The sequence below is a fragment of the Poecilia formosa genome, unplaced genomic scaffold, assembly GCF_000485575.1.
Source record: "Poecilia formosa unplaced genomic scaffold, Poecilia_formosa-5.1.2 Scaffold306, whole genome shotgun sequence".
Lineage (NCBI taxonomy): Eukaryota > Metazoa > Chordata > Actinopteri > Cyprinodontiformes > Poeciliidae > Poecilia > Poecilia formosa.
Genome location: NW_006800245.1, coordinates 622,186 through 641,562, shown reverse-complemented (window position 1 = coordinate 641,562; position 19,377 = coordinate 622,186). Strand labels below are relative to the sequence as shown.

At 39.6% G+C, this 19,377-nt stretch overlaps 1 protein-coding gene across 1 annotated transcript in view; it reads left to right on the top strand.

The window, feature by feature from the left end:
• LOC103152282 (G patch domain-containing protein 8-like) overlaps positions 1-15,731 on the top strand; it is a 57,384-nt gene extending 41,653 nt beyond the window's left edge. Inside the window, exons 3-5 of the mRNA XM_007572691.2 lie at positions 3,008-3,145; positions 8,588-8,718; positions 11,068-15,731. Coding sequence (XP_007572753.1) covers positions 3,008-3,145; positions 8,588-8,718; positions 11,068-14,896 — 4,098 coding nt within the window. The 3' untranslated portion in view covers positions 14,897-15,731. The remainder of the gene's footprint in view (positions 1-3,007; positions 3,146-8,587; positions 8,719-11,067) is intronic.
• The last annotated feature ends 3,646 nt before the right edge of the window (positions 15,732-19,377 follow it).

Here is a 19,377-nt window from a genome sequence, read left to right as displayed (position 1 = left end):
TGATTGGATCATTTCCTGGAAGTGACTTCAGGTCAGATCAATATCGTGGCACACACATACACACTTCAAGAGATAAAGGATCGATATGTGTCAGTTCCACCAGGGTTGATTTCAGTCTTAAAGAGTCCTGTCAGTCCACCCCTTCTTTTCACCTATTATGTGTATAAGAAACTAACCGACAACTTGATCCTGCCAAGGATCAAGTTGTCTTTACCATGATGTGTGTGTGTGTGTGTTCGGTTAAAAAGAAATGGATAAAATGTGTGTAGGCGTTCTTGTTTGTGGCAAAAGAAAAAGAAGGATTTTGTACTTAAGCTTTGTAGCTTTGCAAAATGTAATACCCGAGAATTTAAGGTTTTAGAAAATTCTGTTCAACTTCATTCAGTTTATTTATACAGCAACAATTCATAACACATCATCTCAAGGTACTTTATTAAAAAAGTAATTCTGCTCAATCATGTACATTCCAATTAATTCTACTTATCAAACGGTGTTTAAGTTCAGTTCATTATTCAAATTACCTTAAAAAGTTTTCTGTCTAAGGAAACCCAGCAGTAGACAGCAGCAAATCGCTTGCATTATGTCACTAACTCTGTAGCAAACCCTCCTACCATGCATGTATGTAGCGACAGTGGAGAGGAAAACCTCCCTGTTAAAAGCAAGAAACCTCCAGAAGGAGTTTCTGGCTCTGTACAAGCAGCCATCTGCCATGACTGACTGAGGGTTTAGGAATACAGAGCAGAATATTCAGAAAAGCAACAGACTGACAGACGTAGTAGTTAATTCTAAGTTAATGAAAGGTAAAAAGTTTACATAGGAGAGAGAATGTTTAGTTACTGGCAGCATTATTTCAGCCAATATACTCCAACAGGAAAGGACCACAGCCAAAACAGAATGCCAAACCAGTGCAGCTTACATTAGAGACAAAAAAAACTGAGAAAACAAAGTTCAACATATGAATTAACAGCAAATAATACAAATTGAAGAGTAGAAGGAAGTAGCAGAGTGAAGAAAAGTGATAAGTTGGTCTGCCAGCAGCCTAAACTTATAGCAGCAGAGCTGCAGAGATAGCTCAGGATAATCTAACCCTTAGATTGAGCCGTGAGCCAGGCAGAGCTGCAGAGCACCGTCTTTCTGAACTGCATCCACTTCCCCGCCAGATTGGATAGTTAGAACCATTAAGGTCGCAATGTCTTGCAGCAATCTAAAAGTAATTTCAACATTTTAAATGTCCCCACCTTTGAACTGAACTTAAAGGTTTTCCGTAGTATTGATATTTCCAAATCTGTTATCATTTGTGGCAGATGAAAGTAAAATAAAAAAAATACTAAATAAAGCCACTTTCTGTCTTCTAACTATTTGCACAAAATACATAACGAACATCTGTCCTGTGTTTTGTCTGCAAGACACATTCTGCAGCTGCAAATTGTCAACTCACTGCAGGCTGCCATAACTGACTCTGCCTTAGTTTAAAACTTCAGTAACGCGTCAAATTAAAAAAAAAAATATTTCCATGTATGTCTTTGAAACATCAGATTATATACATTTTAAGTGCAACTATTTTTTGACTAATGGCCTAAACTTCCAGAGTATTCTCAGTTGAAACCTGAACAGTCGCATAAGACAATGGAGTCTGGATTCGCAGGTAGATCGGTGGCCTCAGTCCGATATCCAATCTAAAAATGACCTCAGTATCGAGTCCAAGACTGATATCCAATTGGATCAGCCCCATCTACAAATGCAACATAAGCTGTTTTGATTCATCCTCTTGAGGCATCTAATCAGTTTAAGACAGAGATTCACACAAGTCTGCATCATAAACACAAGCTGTTTGAACACTCAAATACACAAACCCATCTTCCTCAGGCATTTTATTCTACAAGGTAACAAGGATTGCTTCACATGTACAAAATATTTTTTGGTACATAACTGTGCCCAATTTCTGGAGTCTGAACTGGTGTTTACTGAAGTCAATTGGTGCCAAAAGAATCTCTCACTGAATGACCCAGGCCTTCACAAACAGAAAAGAAGAGCACCAGGAAGTAGGAAACATGGAAACAGAGCAAATAAAAGGGAGAGGTGAAGTAAAGAAAAAAATTTAATTGACTGAAAGGAGGAGCATAAAAAGAAAAAAAAAAGACTGGGGAATGTGAGGAGGAAGAGAATGGACAGAGGGAAGGAAAAAAGGGCAGAATGAGAGAAAGAAGTGACAACCTCAAATTAAATTCCCATCATGTCAGTGTAGAGCAGAATTCAATAGTGTTTATTGGCAGCCCCTAGCCTCAGGGAAATTACATTCTGAAGCAGAGCATGGCATGAATGCACACACACACACCTCAACACATGCATACACACTCAGACACAGCAGTACACAAACAAGTGCACACACCTATTGTACACAGACAGCACCGTGCAAGGTTCTGGGTCCAAGAAGACCTGCTGGCTGAGGCAAGCATGCAGACAGGCAATTTATCCCCTCGGGTCCATATGCCATTTATACAGCACATGTGTGACTGTGTGTATGTCTCTGTCCTTGTGCTATTCTGCCTACCCGTTTGTGTGCATTGAAACTTTTTTCCTTCATATCCAAGATTTTCCCGCTGTACAGAAGTCTAAATTGTACCATTCAGATGGCTATGCTTCCTGTCTATCCAATGCTATTTCCTCCACAGTCGGACTCTCCGTATTTGCCATCACGGTACATACGGAGGTTTAATATTATTGTGGCTGTGTTAAATGTCTACCCCCAGGCTCAAGCTGCCATAAGCATGGGGATTCGGCGTCTTTGCTCAGCCTCCAGCAGTGCCAGTAAAGGCAACTCTCTTTAATAGGATGTCGTTTAACAGTTTTATGCAGAGCTCATGTAGAGGCTATTATTGCTGATGTCTCTGGGATGCAGATTCGCTGTAAATGGATAACAGTCTGCCATTCGCTCCACTTCTCGCTCTCTATGCCCCTCTAACCCCTTGCGCTCTCATTTTGAACGTTTCTATCTTTCTCCCTCCAGGAGTGCACGGAGAGGGCTTTGGGTTGCTCCGTCGAGGATCTGAAATCGCTTTTCTACTGCGAACTGTGTGACAAGCAGTACCTCCGTCATCAGGAGTTTGACAACCACATCAACTCCTACGACCATGCGCACAAGCAGGTACAGAAAGATGCACCTGACAACACTTGCACTCGATCTGGCAACATATAGACAAATAAACGGGCATCTTTTTTTGATTTCCTAGAGTAGAATTTGGATGTTACTATAGTACTTTTACATGCTGATGGAAAGCTGTGCTATTATTACTATGACAGTCTGCCAAATTGGTTGTTTCCCAGCAGAAAGAGTGTGATAACTGTAGCGCTTCTTTCTCTCTCATCTGCTATACAAAGTGTTAAAGAATGTATTCTTTGGATTTATATTTTGATACACCGATTGCTTCGTTTTGTATTAATCAGGTAAAAGATTTGCTCTGATGAAAGAACTCTAAAAGAATTAACTATAAAGTTGTTGAGATGCATCAAAAACATACAAGACTTAATCTTGCCATATCAGAAATACTTTATAAGTGTACTTTACTGAAATATTTTTGATAACTCAAATTTTCAACCCTTTAACAGGAAAAAAACCCATTAAGCTATTGCTTCATATAAACATTAATCCCCTTTAGGTCTAAAGCACATCACACTACAATCTTTAGTTTCCATCCATACCTGCATCTCTTAATTGTTTACAGGGCGTCCGTTCTATAGCTGCTTACAAAGAAGGGCAACTCCAACTTTAGCACATTTTTTTGCATAAATCCCAGTCTTATTTTATGAGCTGGCCCTTTAACCGAGATCCAGCTCTTCACCATCTTTCATAATCACTCTGCTGGTTTGTCCTATTTTCTGCAGAACACAAAGAGAAAACTTTAGTCTTCTCTACTGATGAGCTTGAGCTGGAACAAAAAAAAGAGCACCAAAGAGGAAACTGTTAAAGTTGAATGAAAAATAGTTCAAGCAATGGACAAATAAACAGTTATCAGAACAACTGGAATACAAAAATATAATTATATGTAAAGTTCTTAAGCCACAAGTCTATTACACAAGAATATTCCCTTCTGCCCTTCAAGCCCAAATTTTAAAACAACTAATTGCTATGCATCTAGTACACGAGAATGCGTTTTATTTATTCTTCCCTCACTTTATGCTTTCTTGAAAAAAAAACAAATAATCATTGTTAAATATACCATGTTGTTGTTAATCGTGGTTAAAGCATAGCTTTGTTATTCTGATTTGGACAAGTTGAAGCCAGAGGGCCATTAGACAAAGGCTCTCTCCTCCTTCTACATCCACTTCACCTCCAGTTTGGACTAACAAGCTGAAGGTTCTGCTGATAGCCCATTCTCCTAAAGCTATCTGTTGTCATGCCAAGACACATACTTGCACGCTAAAGCGCTCAGACATGCACTTACCCTTGTACACTTGTCCGCAAACACAAGGCGATCTCTCAACCAAGCCAAAGCGCTTCCCACTTCTGAACGCCCACACTGTGCATCATGAAATAAACATTGAGTAGGGGCCGTTCCTCCTTTGTCATTGTTCTTTGGAAATGAATTGAGGCAACTGCAGGCCAATGTTAATGCTTTGTTTTAGCCGACGGCAGGCACATGAAACGAGCTGCATGCGGCACTGAGCTGACAGCAGCTAGGGGTGCTGTGTGAACACACACACGGACACGCACACCTCCACACACACACACAAGCAGAAATAAGAGGATGCATGTACACTCTGCCTGCAGAGCAGACAACAGATGAAATTCTAGCTGAAGACAGTTTCCCTGCAGGAGTATTGGCTTTGGTGAATGGAAGCTGATTGCGTTTGCTTTGTCTCCTTTTTCTAGTCATCGATTCCAGGGTAAATATGTCTGAATGCAGGGCCTTATTGGTCTCTACTGCTGATTATATGCATTGATCTTTTATACATCGCATTTATTTTTGACGGGGAAAAAAGCTATCAGCCTATTAGCATGTCTCCTCTAATGCCTTCCAAAACCACCCCTTATGTTCTCCAAGTGGATTGGAACCAACTTTCACTCATCCATAGTTGAGCATTTCTTAAACGTGTTGACACCACAAAACAAATACAAATTAACATAAACATAAAACATTAGTACATATCTAAAATTCTGGACCAGGAGAAGTATTTGAAATGAATTTGTCAAATTTGATGTTTGATGATGCAAACAAATTCTTTAAGAGACAAAAACCAGTAATGTATGTAAATGGTTCCATTGTGCAATTTTTGCCAAATCCTTTGAGTTCTATCACTGTGCCCATATTAAATTATTTCAGAAGTCAGAAAGGTGACATACTTCAGCCAGATGGCTAAAGAAATAATGAGACGTTTTTATTGGAGAGCAAAGAGTCTCGAGGTTAACCTTTAGAGTTACAGCAACTACAAAACTAACATTTTTTTTCCACTTTAACAGTTGAGGAGTGATAAAAAAAATAAATAAATAAATAATGAGATACTAAAGATGTTGGAGATGTAGGAGGTCCACCTTCACAAAAACTCCTAAGGGTTCCCCATCAGTCGCTGCTTTAAGGAACAAAAGGTTGTGTAATTAAGTGTATGATTATGCAGACTTTAACAAAAGAAGTACTCTTTTGTCCTTACCACTTCCTGTAAATCTTGTGCATTTTTTTTTAAGTTGAGGAAAATTCCAGAAGAGCATTGCAAAAAACAGATTAACCAAAAGAAAAAGAAAAAATAGAAATGTAGGCTTTATCCTCAGATGTTGCATTGCAAATAAGTTGTGACTAATTGTAATAATGTTGCTTTTAATATCTATATGCTTTTTTTTTTTTAAGAAAACACCAGATGTTTGTTTTAAAATTGTCCATCAAGTGTAGGTTTTTAGTTTTTTTCTTTAACCACCTTACTTTCTTTCTCTTCTTTGTCTATTTTAGTTCTCAATAGACTTCATTGGATTCTACTGATTACTAAAGGACTCTGTGCTTGCAAAGTACTAGTTTACCTGCTTTGTTTTTGTAAGAGAAGAGCATTAGGTATTCATCCTCATATATTTGTTCTCTCATAGACTGGTCTATTACCGATTGCTACAAATAGTATTAGTGCAGAAACGCCGATCTTTTCTTTCTATTTTCTTGCTTTTTTTTTTTTTTTTTTACCACAGTCGTTCATCATATACGCCTCTTTAATTTAGCATGATTAATAATACCCACAGAATAAGCTTGGCATCATAACCGCTCACAGCCACACAAATGACGAGCATCCGCACCACTCAGGCATCCACATGTATCAGAGATCTAAAACCCGCAGTCCTACTGGCACACGCATAGAGCTATCCTCAGTGAGTGCAGAGTGGGAGGTTAAGCATCACTCGATAATGTAAAAAGACACCAGCTTGTGTAAGACTCAGCTGAGATTAACCTGACAACTGTCAGCTCCTGCATTAGATCCAGCTTGCAAAAAATTAGTGAGTATATAAATAAATCTGATGAGTGAGGAGCTAATCTGATGAGTGCATGTGTGCGACACGTATTGTATGGGCAGATAATAAGTGTAACACGACCTAAAAGTACATCTGGCGTAATCTTGTTGGAAATTACACCTCAACATTCAATTCACAAATATATGAGGTAAACAAAGCCTGAGTTCACAGGGAAGAAAAAATAAAATATACTGGAAAGCAAGAGAAAAAAGCAGTGCACAAGGTTGCATCTATTCCCAAACTCCTGAGTCGCATCCCTACCCTTCAAACGTACACGGAGACAAAAAGTCTGTGCACACACACACCTGCCAAGCATGGATAAAAGAAGGATTAAAGCATGTCAGAAAAGGAAACCGGAGTGAGGGGCATGAATCATTGTTTCCCTGGAAGAACCAGTGCAGCCATTGCTACAGCCTCGCATGAACACGCAATCTTGTAACACACAGTATCACCCACATAGATATGACCAAGTTAATTGACCTACCACATTAGAAGAAAAAAAAAAAAACACTTAATTTTGGCCCCCCCACCCTCTCCAATGTCCTCACCCCCAAACGCCTCTTGCATTTGTTGTATCTGTGTTTGACATTATCAAACAAGCAGAGATGATGCCTCATCTCACTCCCACATACAGATGTTTGTCAAAGCCCTTTTGGCAAAACATTGTAAGTCACTTGTTCCCCTTTAGCACTTTTATTCAATGTGCAGGAATAATGAAGGAGTCTATTTTAAGCCCTTCACAATCCGTAAAAACCCTGAAAACCTGACGGCATAACATTTTAAGCAAGCATGTCTTTTTTTTTCCTCCTCTAAGAGCACTGAACAAATTATGTCTTCCCCTCCAAAAACAGTTTTGATTCTCCGATATAGCTTTAAAATGCATTATGGAGCATAGTGACCTTTTAGAGTTTCACTGCCTGATGTAGGCTGTCCTCGTGTGAAGGTAAACCATTTACTTTCTTATTTTTAGGTAAGCTAATCATATAATGAGAATACTGTTCTCTCCTCAGGGGAAAAATGAAAGGAAGGAACTTTTTTCTTTATATAATTTGTCATGTTATAGCCAGAAACTTCAATGTATTTTGTTGGAATTCAATTTTAAAGACCATCACAAAGTAGTCCTAATCAAAAAGCAGAAAAAGGATACATGCTTTTATTGTTGTTATTTTTTTGTTGTTGTTTTTACAAATAAAAATCTAATTAAGCTTCAAGTATTCAAGACTTTCACTTTGATAGAATTTAGGGCAACCAGTTAACTTTAGAAGTATGTTATTTAGTATTTGTTATTTAATCTTAGCATAACTACAGTTGGTCTGTTGCCATTTGTGATTTCATAATAAAGTAGATTTGATTACATTGTGTTATACCTGATTTAATATGGACTGTATGTAACTGGTTCTGCATCAAAACGAGAAGAAATTAATTTCTTAGAAAATAAAATACCAAAACATGTCAAGACTTTAAGGGAACAAAGCCCTGCTGTTCTGCTGTGCTCCTGCTGGATTACTTTACATCTGAGTTAGCTTCAATTGAATGTCATTTTTGTTCTGCTTTTCATAAATATTTTCTATTCTGCATTTGCCATCAATTTTTATTTTACAGTTGTGGACTTCTTCAATTGTCATTTTATTTAAATTTTTGATAGGCATTTTTGAGAACAACTAACAAATATTTGTGGTCGTTTCCAAAGCAGTAATCAGTGGAGCAATTTTCTTAAACTAAGCTGCAAAGTGGCTGATTATTTCATGTAAAGTTGTGCGGTTGGTTTAAAGCGAGTAAAATACAAACGAAAGTCGTTCAAAAAGCCCAGAAAAGTGACTCCTCCTTGTGAACTCTTCACACTATCAAACGCTCTTCGTTTGGTAGTGTTTTGGGCTCAAGCTGTGTGTTAAAGGAAAAAAAAACATTTTTTTCCCCAAGCTGAATGAAGTTAATTGCCCATGAGCTTTGGGGGAGAACATCTGCAAACAGAGCTCGCCGACAGCTTTGAAAGACAGCTGCATGCAGAGAACCTCCAAAACTATTTTCTCTCTCACGCCTTTCCCTGTGTCATCTTCATTCCTCCCCTATCACCCACCCCCTTTATTTGTCCGCTTCCCGCAGAGGTTAAAGGAACTGCAGCACAGAGAGTTTGTTCGCAACGTGGCCTCAAAATCATGGAAGGACCAGCGCAAACAGGAGAAGGCTCTCAGGCGTCTTCACCAACTCGCACAGCTGCAGCAAGAAAGCCAGCGGTGAGCGGGAGGAATGTGCGTGTGTGTGTGTGTGTGTGTGTGTTTGTGTCCAACTGCAGCAGTCTGTGTGTAATGAGACCAGTGGCAGGAGTCCAGAGGGGTTAGAGTGCGTCACATCCAGTCAACGATTCTTAGACTTGATGGATGCAAGCGAAGATTTGAGAGCACTCAGCTGGCCTAGATAGGCCACAGGTGAAGTAAATATAACATAAAGACACATTCTTGCTGACACGTGGAGAGTGGATGATTTGTAGGTGAAAGAGATGCAGTTTTTTTTTTTTTTTTTAGAGGAGAAAGAGTAGTGGAACAACTTAAAATTAATGATATTGGCGAACAAAGTGTATAAATGAAACTTGCCTGCGGGTTTGAAAGTGTACGTTGCTTAATAATCATCTTGATTGTGCTTATTTTCTTTGCTATTAAATTGGGGGGGAGGGGAGGGGTTCAGAAGCAGATGAAATACGTGGATGACATTGCTAAAGAAAGAAGAAGAAAAACTTTTTTTTCTACTTTTGTTTTTGTTATTCATGTCAGATTAATCCCTTGAGATTGCGTCAGTATCAGCATCTGTGCTACAGTAATAGTACATACCATAGCTATGCAATGTGCACAATTATAGTAAAATGTTTTCCTTTATATTTCTCTCCATAACATGAATCATCTGATGAGTCCTTTAGTGAAGGCTGGTAGATTTAGTCTGGGTTCAGAGCATATTTACATTTTTTTATTTGCATCTTTATTTTTCATAGCTTCAAACTGCATTTCATTAGCCTAATAGCATAAATGCCTAAGTCTTATTTTTTAAATTGGGACTTAGGCAATTATGCCATTAGGCTGACGATTTGTTAAAACATGAAATACCTGTAATTAACCGCACTTTTGGTTTAGATTTACTCACAAAAAAAACTATCAACCGTAACTGCCAAACCTGTAGACTCCCCAAATCATTTAAAACAACCTGTCTTACAACACGAAGTAGGCCAAAAGCAACACATCCTGCACAAATCTAAAACAAAAACATTTGAGACCACATGAAAAATAGACTATCATCTATCAGTTTGGAGAAAGTTTTAAAAGGCATTTCTAAAATATGGGACTGCACCACACCACAGTGAAAACAATTGTCTGTAAATGGAGAAAATGTTGAACCTTGATTAGCCTTACCAGGAGCAGAGAGCATCAATTACTCATCCAAAAGATCATAAAATAACCTAAATCATTGCCGATATCGTGCCATTGGACGTTTCACAGGTTGACCCCATTCACCACAAGTACAAAAGAATAATTAAAAACAACTAAATATTACTTTAGTAATTTACAAAGCTGAATATTTAGTTTATACATGAATGGCTTGAGAATGTGAGAAAAACTGCAGCCACTGCTATTTTTCCCTTTGGAACAAACTGCAGTGTTCCTCGTGGATTTGCATGCTGGGAATTCTCCCTTTTTAAATGCATTAAATGTTTTCTTTTTAACACAACCGTACATCACAATTGAAAAGAGGATCTGCGTAATGTTGTGAGCTTTTTGTACCTCACAAAAAAGCTCACAGCATCTAATATATGCATTCCTATGCTTGTTCATGATTGAGTAAAGCAGGCCAAACATTAGCTAAGCTGTCCTGAAGTTGCAAGGGTGTGCTCTGGTTTGCTTTTGACGTTTCACTTTGGACATTAATGACCTTGTTACCTTCTAATTTAGAACCACAAAGAAATGAACTGGACTGCACCATTCTTCCAGAGTTCTGACTTAAAATGGTTCTCTACCAGTTAATTCCATTTTATTTTAATGAGTTAGTGCCTATAAAGCATTAAGGGTATTATCCATCTGCCTAAGTCAATGATAAACAAAAATACCTCAAATAGATTCTTAGAAAGAATAATTCTTAGAATTATTTCTAAGGTTGGAGTGAAAGTTTTTTTTTCTGAGACCTCAACTCCCAGGCATTTGTATCTGCTGCAAATTTTTCACTTAAATATTATACGAAAAACATTTTGTATATTGTCAAAGATGGGTGGAGGGGGCTTTGTTTTTAAATGGGGGGTATTTTGTAAAATTGACTTGTTTGAGCTTTACATCATGTTATAATGTTATTCCCACATGAGAAAAAAAAATACATAGTTACTTGATTGTGCTATAAAATGGTACTATGTGCCTGGAAAATGCATAATACTGCCCCTCTAACTTAATGCGCATCAGGAAATCAGGAATAGGAACCGTGAACATCAAGTAGCATTTAATTTCATTCAAGAGGCTCTTAGATTAGATTTTAAGCAACTGTTAAGCAATATATGTTGATAAAAATGAAGCTGTAAATAAAATCTTTTTCTGTTTTTTATCTTGTTGCAGAGTTCCAAGAAGGACTTATGGGCTAAGGCGTGCAGTTAAAGCTGTTAGTCAGATGGAAGAAAAAGATGTGGACCAAAGAAGTTGCAGCTCAGAGGACAAATCTAAAGCCTGTGACCAACTCCAGCAAATCACTACTACAGACTCCAGGACTTTCAGCCATCAGTCTGATGATTCTTGCCAATCTCTTTCACAAATATCTTTAGCAACAGCTCTACGAGAGTCTCCACTGATCCATTCACCATCTCACACAGACTCTCCAGCATTGCATCCACAATCTTGCCACAGCTTTTGCCCCCAACTGCCTTCCCCTACACCAGGGCAGGTGGGAAGCAGGCTCGGAGTGTCCTTCTGTTTCTCTCGGAGAGGGCCCAGACTAGAGCCTTCTGCCTCCGTCTTTTCCGACCAGGAGGAGGAGGAAAGAGAGAAAAGAAATCAGATGAAGGAAAGAGTAAAGGCTATAATGGAAGATATCGGCAGGGAACTAGGGGAAGCAGTTGAAAGTGAAAAGGACAAGTCCAGCTCTGACAGTGTCTTGCTAAGGGACACGCAGCCAATCCCCGGAGAGCTTGCCAGAAAAGAGGAACAGATGGAATGTTTTCCTATTTCTGCTGCAGCCAGTGATAATCACAGCCAGGACTTATTAGACTCACAGTCGCAGACCTCAATGACCGTATGTGGCACTGCACTGGCGGTGTCTCACGTGGACACCAAACAGAAAGACAGAGTTGCAGAAAGACACCAAGAGACACTGAGAAAGAGGGAGGGAGGTGATTTTCTATACGTGCAAGGCAAAGACAGTTCAACCCGACTGAGATGGCCTGTCAGTTTGCTTAAATTTACCAAGACTCAACCACAAATCTCCTACAGCTGCAAGCCGCTCTGCCCAAATCTTCGACCTGCAGAAAGACTCGGTGAAGATCTGCAAGAGTCGCAACAAAAACTGTTGTGTGTTCTTTCAGGTGAATTAAATCCATTTGTGCCATCTGTTCATACAGCAGATACACATTCCTGTTTGCAAGGACAAGAAAGACATGAGATTAGAACACATAGACAGGGAAAAAATGAGCAACATATCAATGTAGAGACAGAAGCACATCTGCTCCTTGAAAACAAAAACCTTCCATCACCTGAAACAGAATCAGACAAAGGAAGGTGCATGCTAAGTGAGGAAAATTGCGAGGGGGTAGCCCCCCATCCATTTGACCCTACTCAGAGTGACAGCTCTGACACAAACTCACAGAATCCCCCGGGAGGCAGATTAGAGGGTGCAGGAGGGATCAGGAAGAGAGCCATCACAACCCTGAGCTGTAAATTAGAGTCTGTCACCCACCCTGGCACACAAGGGATGTGCATCAGCCCGTCCAGGTGTGAATGTGGGAGTGAGACAATACACAAGTCTGCCAGAGCACCAGAGTCGCATGTGGGTGTCCCAAAAGTGTCACCCAGAAAGAGGAAGACCAACACAAAGAAACACAAACTGGTAAAGAAAAAGAAGAAGAAGGATAACAAAGAAAGGTCATCAAACAACCACCAATTAGCAAAGTGCAAAGTAAGGAGTGTTGTCTCTGCAGTTTGCAGAGCAGTAGACACTGAAGAGACATGGGCAAAGAAAAGGAAGCAAAGAAAGAAAAGGGTGAGGAGGGTGGCTGGTGCAGGCAGCGACTGTCTCCTGGGGAGATGTGTGGCAGAGCCAGTATCTGTCTCTGTCAGAAAGAGGAGGTCTCATAGGAGCCGCTGTGGTAAATTCAAGTCAGAGCTGGACACTGAGCAGAGAGAACCATACAGCGTCTTCAACAGGCTCACAGACACAGTAGGGGAGAGAGAGCGAGCAGGAGATACAGCCGCTTTTCCCTGGCGGTCCCACTTCTCCTTTCGTTCCTTCTCGCCGGGATGCAACTCAACACCGTTTTGGGAAAGGGGTCACCATGGCAACCCCAGGAGTTTCATTGACTTCTGTTACCCTGACAACAGCTGTGGTAGCGGCCCGATGAAAAAGAGAAAACTCTTCCACAGGGACAGAGAATTCATTCATGGTGAGAGCAGGAAATCAGGGAGGCGCTCAGGCTGCAGAGACAGAGGTCTGACTTCAGACCCCCAACAGAGGGAGTGGACAAGAGGTGCTTCTGCTGGAGGCAGTCAGGAGGGCAGGTTAAGGACTGGATGGAGCCCAAAAAATAAATCAGCTGAGTGGGATAACGAGAGAAGGCTTAACCCAAGTCCTAGCTGCTGGAGCAAGAGACATAAGAAGCCAGAGGATGTAGACTGGGACAGGAGCAGCATCGACAGGTGGACTTTTGGCAACAGTGATAGCTGGGAAGACAGGGAAACAAGCAGGTCCATTTCATGCACCAAATCAATTTGTGACAACAGAGACAGCCCATGTAGCACATGGAGGTGTGCAGGCTCCAGGCGGTCAAGTTCAAGGCACCTCTCAAGCCCTGAGTGGTGGGCAAGCCAACATCCATCCAGCTGCCAGATTGCAATAGGTGCACAGGGCAGTAGATGCCATAGCCCACGTTCCTGCAGCCCCTGTAGCAGTACCAGCTTGTCAGAGCTAAGCTGTGAGTGGAGCAAAAGCAGTACCTGCTCAGGAATCACTGTAGATAGGTTGTCTGTCAGCTCATGCAAAGCATCGTCAATGTTTGCAGACACCTCCCTGGAGACAAGGAAGCACAGCAACCCCACATTCACTCCCTCCATGTTGTCAGTTTCCCAGTCATTCCCCCAGATATCAAGGCTAAAAGGGCCAAACCTCAATTGTGACAGAAATCCCTTACTGCTAAAGGAGACAAGTTCGCAGGTAGACCACTTACCCTCTGCATCCGATGCAACTAGCATCTCAGACACAGCTTCTCCAGAGTTACATCCTAGTAAAACTCTGCCACAGGCAGGGTTCAAGACATTGAATTTACCTCTCATTGGAAAACTTCCTGCAATCCAAAGAAAGGCAAAGGAAAAAAAGGATCTGCTGGAGAGGAGTCTGGAAAAGAAGAGAGAGGAGGAAGCTAAGATCCACGAGGCCCTTGAAACAGAGGGTGTCAGTTCAATATGTCCTCTGAACACTGCTGAGTCAAATCCCAGCAGTATCCAAAATCTCTGTCTGCAGGAGATTAGGACAGACGACAAACAGACAGGTGTAGAGACCACTACACCAATCAGCTTTTCAGCAGAGGAGATGGACAAATATCGTGTCCTCCAGGAGCAAGCAAGAGAGCACATGCAGAAAGTCCTGGAAAAGAAACAAGAAAGTCCAGATATTCACACACAGACAAGCTACACACATGTCACACGGACAGAGAGCTGTTTTATTTCACAAGAACAATACAAACCTGTCCCCCTGCACAGCCTGATGGAGCCTCAGCTGATTCATCCAGATTTGTTGCAAGGACAAGTTCAGCACTCATTCCATGTCAGTCTCCCACTCAGACAGGAGAGCTTTACACACCCTGTGGCTCTGGGCGTTCCGAACCCCAATCCACTTCCACCTTCCCCTGCTCTCTCCAACCTTCACCATATCATTTTACAACACACAGCTCTCTCTGTGGACCCCAATGTAGCCTCAACTTCTAGCACATCCACTTCTCTTCACCAACATTCTTCCCCACGCTGTCCTTCCCTTCCTCATCCTCTTCACTTTACTCCTTTCCCCATCACTTCCCTGCTTCCCTCAATCTTGTTTTCCCATCATCCCATTCCCCTCCTCTCACATGCCCCAGCTTTCCACACATCCCCTCTCACTCCACTGTCCCCAGTATCCCTACAACCCTTGAACTCGCGGCCTTTCATAGACCAATCATGGCCAATGCCTTTTCAACAGAAGGCAATATGAATTTCAGAGTTGCTGCCATGGTTATTAATCTCTCCTGGCAGCAAGAGGACAAGGGGGAATGCTTAAAGAAAAGTCTGAAATATTTTTTATTTCAAATTAGGCATTTGTTATTGGTTTCCTCGTATCAGCGCCAACTCTTACTCACATACGCCTTCACAGACACACTTCTATGTGTGCATATACACCACAAGTATTGACTGATTTCAAATGAAAATTTGTTTCTCCGGTTAGCCTCTGCTCTGCTGCTGCTGCAAGTAGGAAAAAAACAGACTTTGATTCTGTGCTTTGACCATCATTTCTCATTCAGGCCCAGAATAAAAGGAAAAGGTACACCTGCTATTCAAAGACAAGCTGGGCTTGTGTCATCCTCTCTTTTTCCTCCAGAGCTACAGGCAGACCAGCTGCCTTTTGAAGTACCCTTCAATCCAGGGACAGGGTACAAGAGAAAGTGATAATACTCCCTGCTTATCTCCATTTCATACAGGTTATCTGGGTTAGGCTGTGACTTTCAACAAACAGATAACATACCAAGGACCAGAGGGGGATGTGGCACGGCTATTTTAACCTTATGTGAGCTCTCTGTGAGATAGGAGTAATCCTGTCCTAAGACAAATTTACATCATGAAGGACACAGATTTATACATTTGAAATCATTAAAATAAAATATGTTTATACATTAATTAATCCACACTTAATGCTAATAGATGTCCTTTTACAACTTAAAATCTGAGACATGGCGTTTTCTTTTTGTCACACTGCATTTAACAGTTCATGAAGCTGATGTTATATTAAAGTGTGAGTGACAATAAATGGACTTTCATGCTTTTCCAAATTCTGTCTGACTCTTGCTGATCATGTCATGTTTTACAACATCTATGTCATGTTTGCCCTCTGACACAGAAGTCCCAACAGTCTTATAACACACAGTAGCTAGTGCTGTTCTCCATTTACTTCAGAAATTGGAAGTCTAATTGGCAGTACATCCAACTTCAGTATGTTTTGGTTGCAAATCCAAAGAACCGCAGGATTTGCTCATTCTTTTGCTTAGTGAGTAGGGTAACACTCGTGGCACAATATGCTAATCTTACAGGGCTGTATTTAATGCACTTAAACACAGCAGTAACATATTGAACTATAAATAAGAATCTGATCTGTATCCAATTAGAATCCTAATTAAGACATTTTTAAAGAACTGGAATAAAAGTCCTTGAAGCTCAACTCCACTTTGTTCCCTTACTACTGTCTTAGACTTCATGTAAACTGTAACTACAGTAAGCTATGTGGTCACAATTTGCACACCAATTAAAAATAAATCAATCTATTTTCACATGAACACCTTAGAAGACTGAATTAAAGCCATGCCCACTATTGTGTTGATATACACAAACTGTTTCCAACAAACAGAGAAAGCCTTGCAGCATCTGGCTCTACAATAATATTCACAGTTATAAAGGAGAGATCTGTTACACATGGTTTGCTCAGTTTTTTTTGGCGAAGGATAACTATATAGTGTCCAGCTGAAAAATTAGTCACTGTATTTTGTGTCTCAAAGCAAAACTCTAATTGATTAAGTAGAACATTCTTTGCTGCAAGCTGTCTGCATATTGCTAACTGAAAGAGTACTGAAATGTGCCATGATCCAAATTATCAACAAGCTATATTAAAAGAAAGCATAAACATACCAGCATTAACCTACCATGTCAGCAACCTGCCCATGAAAACATCAGCAGAGTCAAGATATGAATTTACAGAAGACTGTGACTGTTGAATCAGATATATCTTGAGAAAGAAATTATGACTTTATTGATAAATTCTGGAGTATGAATTTGGGTTTAATTATCGATGTTTGAAATTTTGACACAACTGGGTGTTCCAACGGGATCACGCAATACACATCAAAACTTGTTTTGAACTGGATGAAGCAGGTAAACATGAAGCTTCTGGAGTGGTTTCAATTTTAGAAACAAATGATGAAGCAATCCACATTTTAGAAGATGTTGTAAGAAGAACAATAGCTTACCTTTCTGAATGTAGCCTGTCTTGCAATGGAGCAGCAAATCAAAGCTGTCCTGCAGAAACTCCCAGTGAGACAACATGTCTCTAGCTGTCAATAAAAATGGACAAGAAACACTGCAGCAACTGGGACGTCAGTGGCGGTGAGTAAACTAAATGGGACACAATCACAATAATGATGCAGAGCATGCAACACTGATGAAATGCGGTGTGTTGCTTCATTGCATTTTAAAGCTGCGGAGGTTTCAAGCATATATGAGAATGATTTAAAGAAGTATCAGACTGGGGCTCATAAATGACTGTTTATGATTTACCCAGATCTATATTAAAAACAAAATCTTTTGATGGAAGATTATACACGCAAATCAGTTCTGTGGTGAAACATGCTTAAAACGCAGCAAATATACAATATGCAAGGTTGTTACCACCTTTTATGTGTGAGTCAACCAACTTTTGGTTTTGTGTTTTTCATTTGAAGCAGTATTTTCCTCTGACACCTTGTCACATGGTGAATGTGTACAGAGCCAACTACATTTGTATCATCCCTGGTAAAAAATAAATAAATAAAGGCTGTATTGCAGTAGTAAATCTTCCACTGAAAATTGTAGAATGATCTAATTTTTAAATTGAGTGAACTAAATCAATGAGGAAAAAAAATCCATACAAGTAATAATAGTATTTAAACAATCACTGTAGATACAATTATTGACACCCTTCTGACAGTAGAAGCACTCAGTCCTCTCATAACATTCCACATTGTTGGAGCATGTAGGAAACAGAACCTTTGACATTCTTCTTTGGAGAATCTCTTGATTGTTCAGAACCTTGCGTCCTTTCTCATGATTTCTTCAGCTCTACTCAGCTTTCTTTAGTTCTGGGAACTGAAATTCCCATGAGAAAAGATTAATCTTGTGTCTTTTTGAAGCATTTCTGCACAGATTTGACAACATATTAAAAATCAATATGACTACTAGCTTTTAGTTTTCAGACAGAATCTACCTGAGTGTTAGAATCCATTTCAACAAGGTTTCAAGGTCCTTTGGAAGAAAAACATGCCCAAAACAGTCGTACTTTACAAGCATTTTTGTATCCCAAGCATAAAAGAAGTCATGGATTACAAATTAGAAATTCGAAGCATACGGTTTAGCTTTGTTACCCACCAACCTTGGATGGGCTGAGGTTAAAGTGTAAATTTTGTTTTTCAATGTTTGACGCTGCGACATAGAAAAGATGAGACACACGTTGAGATTCCTTTAGCATCTAACAGGAAGGTTTAATTATCTTCTGTGCAATGAATAATACTGAACAACAATGCATATACAATACTCCATGTATCAAATACTTCAGGCATCACAGAGTAACTATTTGATTCAGAACATCACAAATGGCTATAATATGCCTTTAAACCAAACGAGAATTATTTTAACACGCTCCATTGAAAGATGTTAATTTTATGAAATGACAAAATCTGTTCACAGATGGCTTTTAATTCTCTAAACAAGTTAGTGCTTTAACTCCAATACTTTGTCCTTGTTTCTCAGAATGTTTTGTATTTTTCATCAAAATAAAAATATATGAATTTACTTAAAACCATTTTAAATAGCTTTTACTACTTTTATTTTGCACAAATAAAACGTACTTTAACATTTAAGCATTTAAGCCTTTAATTGTATTCATTGTTTTAAAACAATAACAGTGTGTTATTTCTTACACAAAAACTACAATTTAACCACAAAACACCCATAGGCAGCCATTCCTTACTCTAGATATCATAACAATATTGTTTCTCTGGGTTTTTTGCAAATAACCTATGAAGAAATGTCAATGTTACAAATAATGACACTGAAATAATGTCCATAGTGTGGAAACCGTCTGAAGAAGTAAAACATAATACATTCAAAGTGAATTCAGCAGTCCCTCAGCTGCCCCTCTACGAGCTCACACACGTACAAAGGCCGCTAGCATTAGAATTAATTAGCTTTCAGAAACATGTCCCATTTTGTACACAATGCTAATCACAAAATGAACAACGAGACTCACGAGGTGACACTCGCTTTCATAACCTCTTCCATTCTTAAAAGATACCAATATATATGCATGAAAATAAATTTTTACTGACCAGCGATAGAGAAAGGATAAAACACATATATTGAGCTTCGTGTAAGGTTTATTCTTCTTCTGTGCCCGACCTTCTCTATGCCACCAATGCGACATACGCAACCTAGCGGTTTAATGTGGAATCGCACTGAATAACTGAAATAACGCTAAAGAAATTAAGGATAGTTGCGTATTTTCATACTTAGTGTTTTCATTTACTTATAGCTTGTTTTTACAGTTACATATGTTTTAAAGATATTAACAAGGCAATAACAATTGTGACACCAGTGATTTTGATTTTATAACGTACAACTGTTAGGTCACTTAGAATTGTGGAAATAATCAGGAAAAAGAAAAGCATACATTCAGAA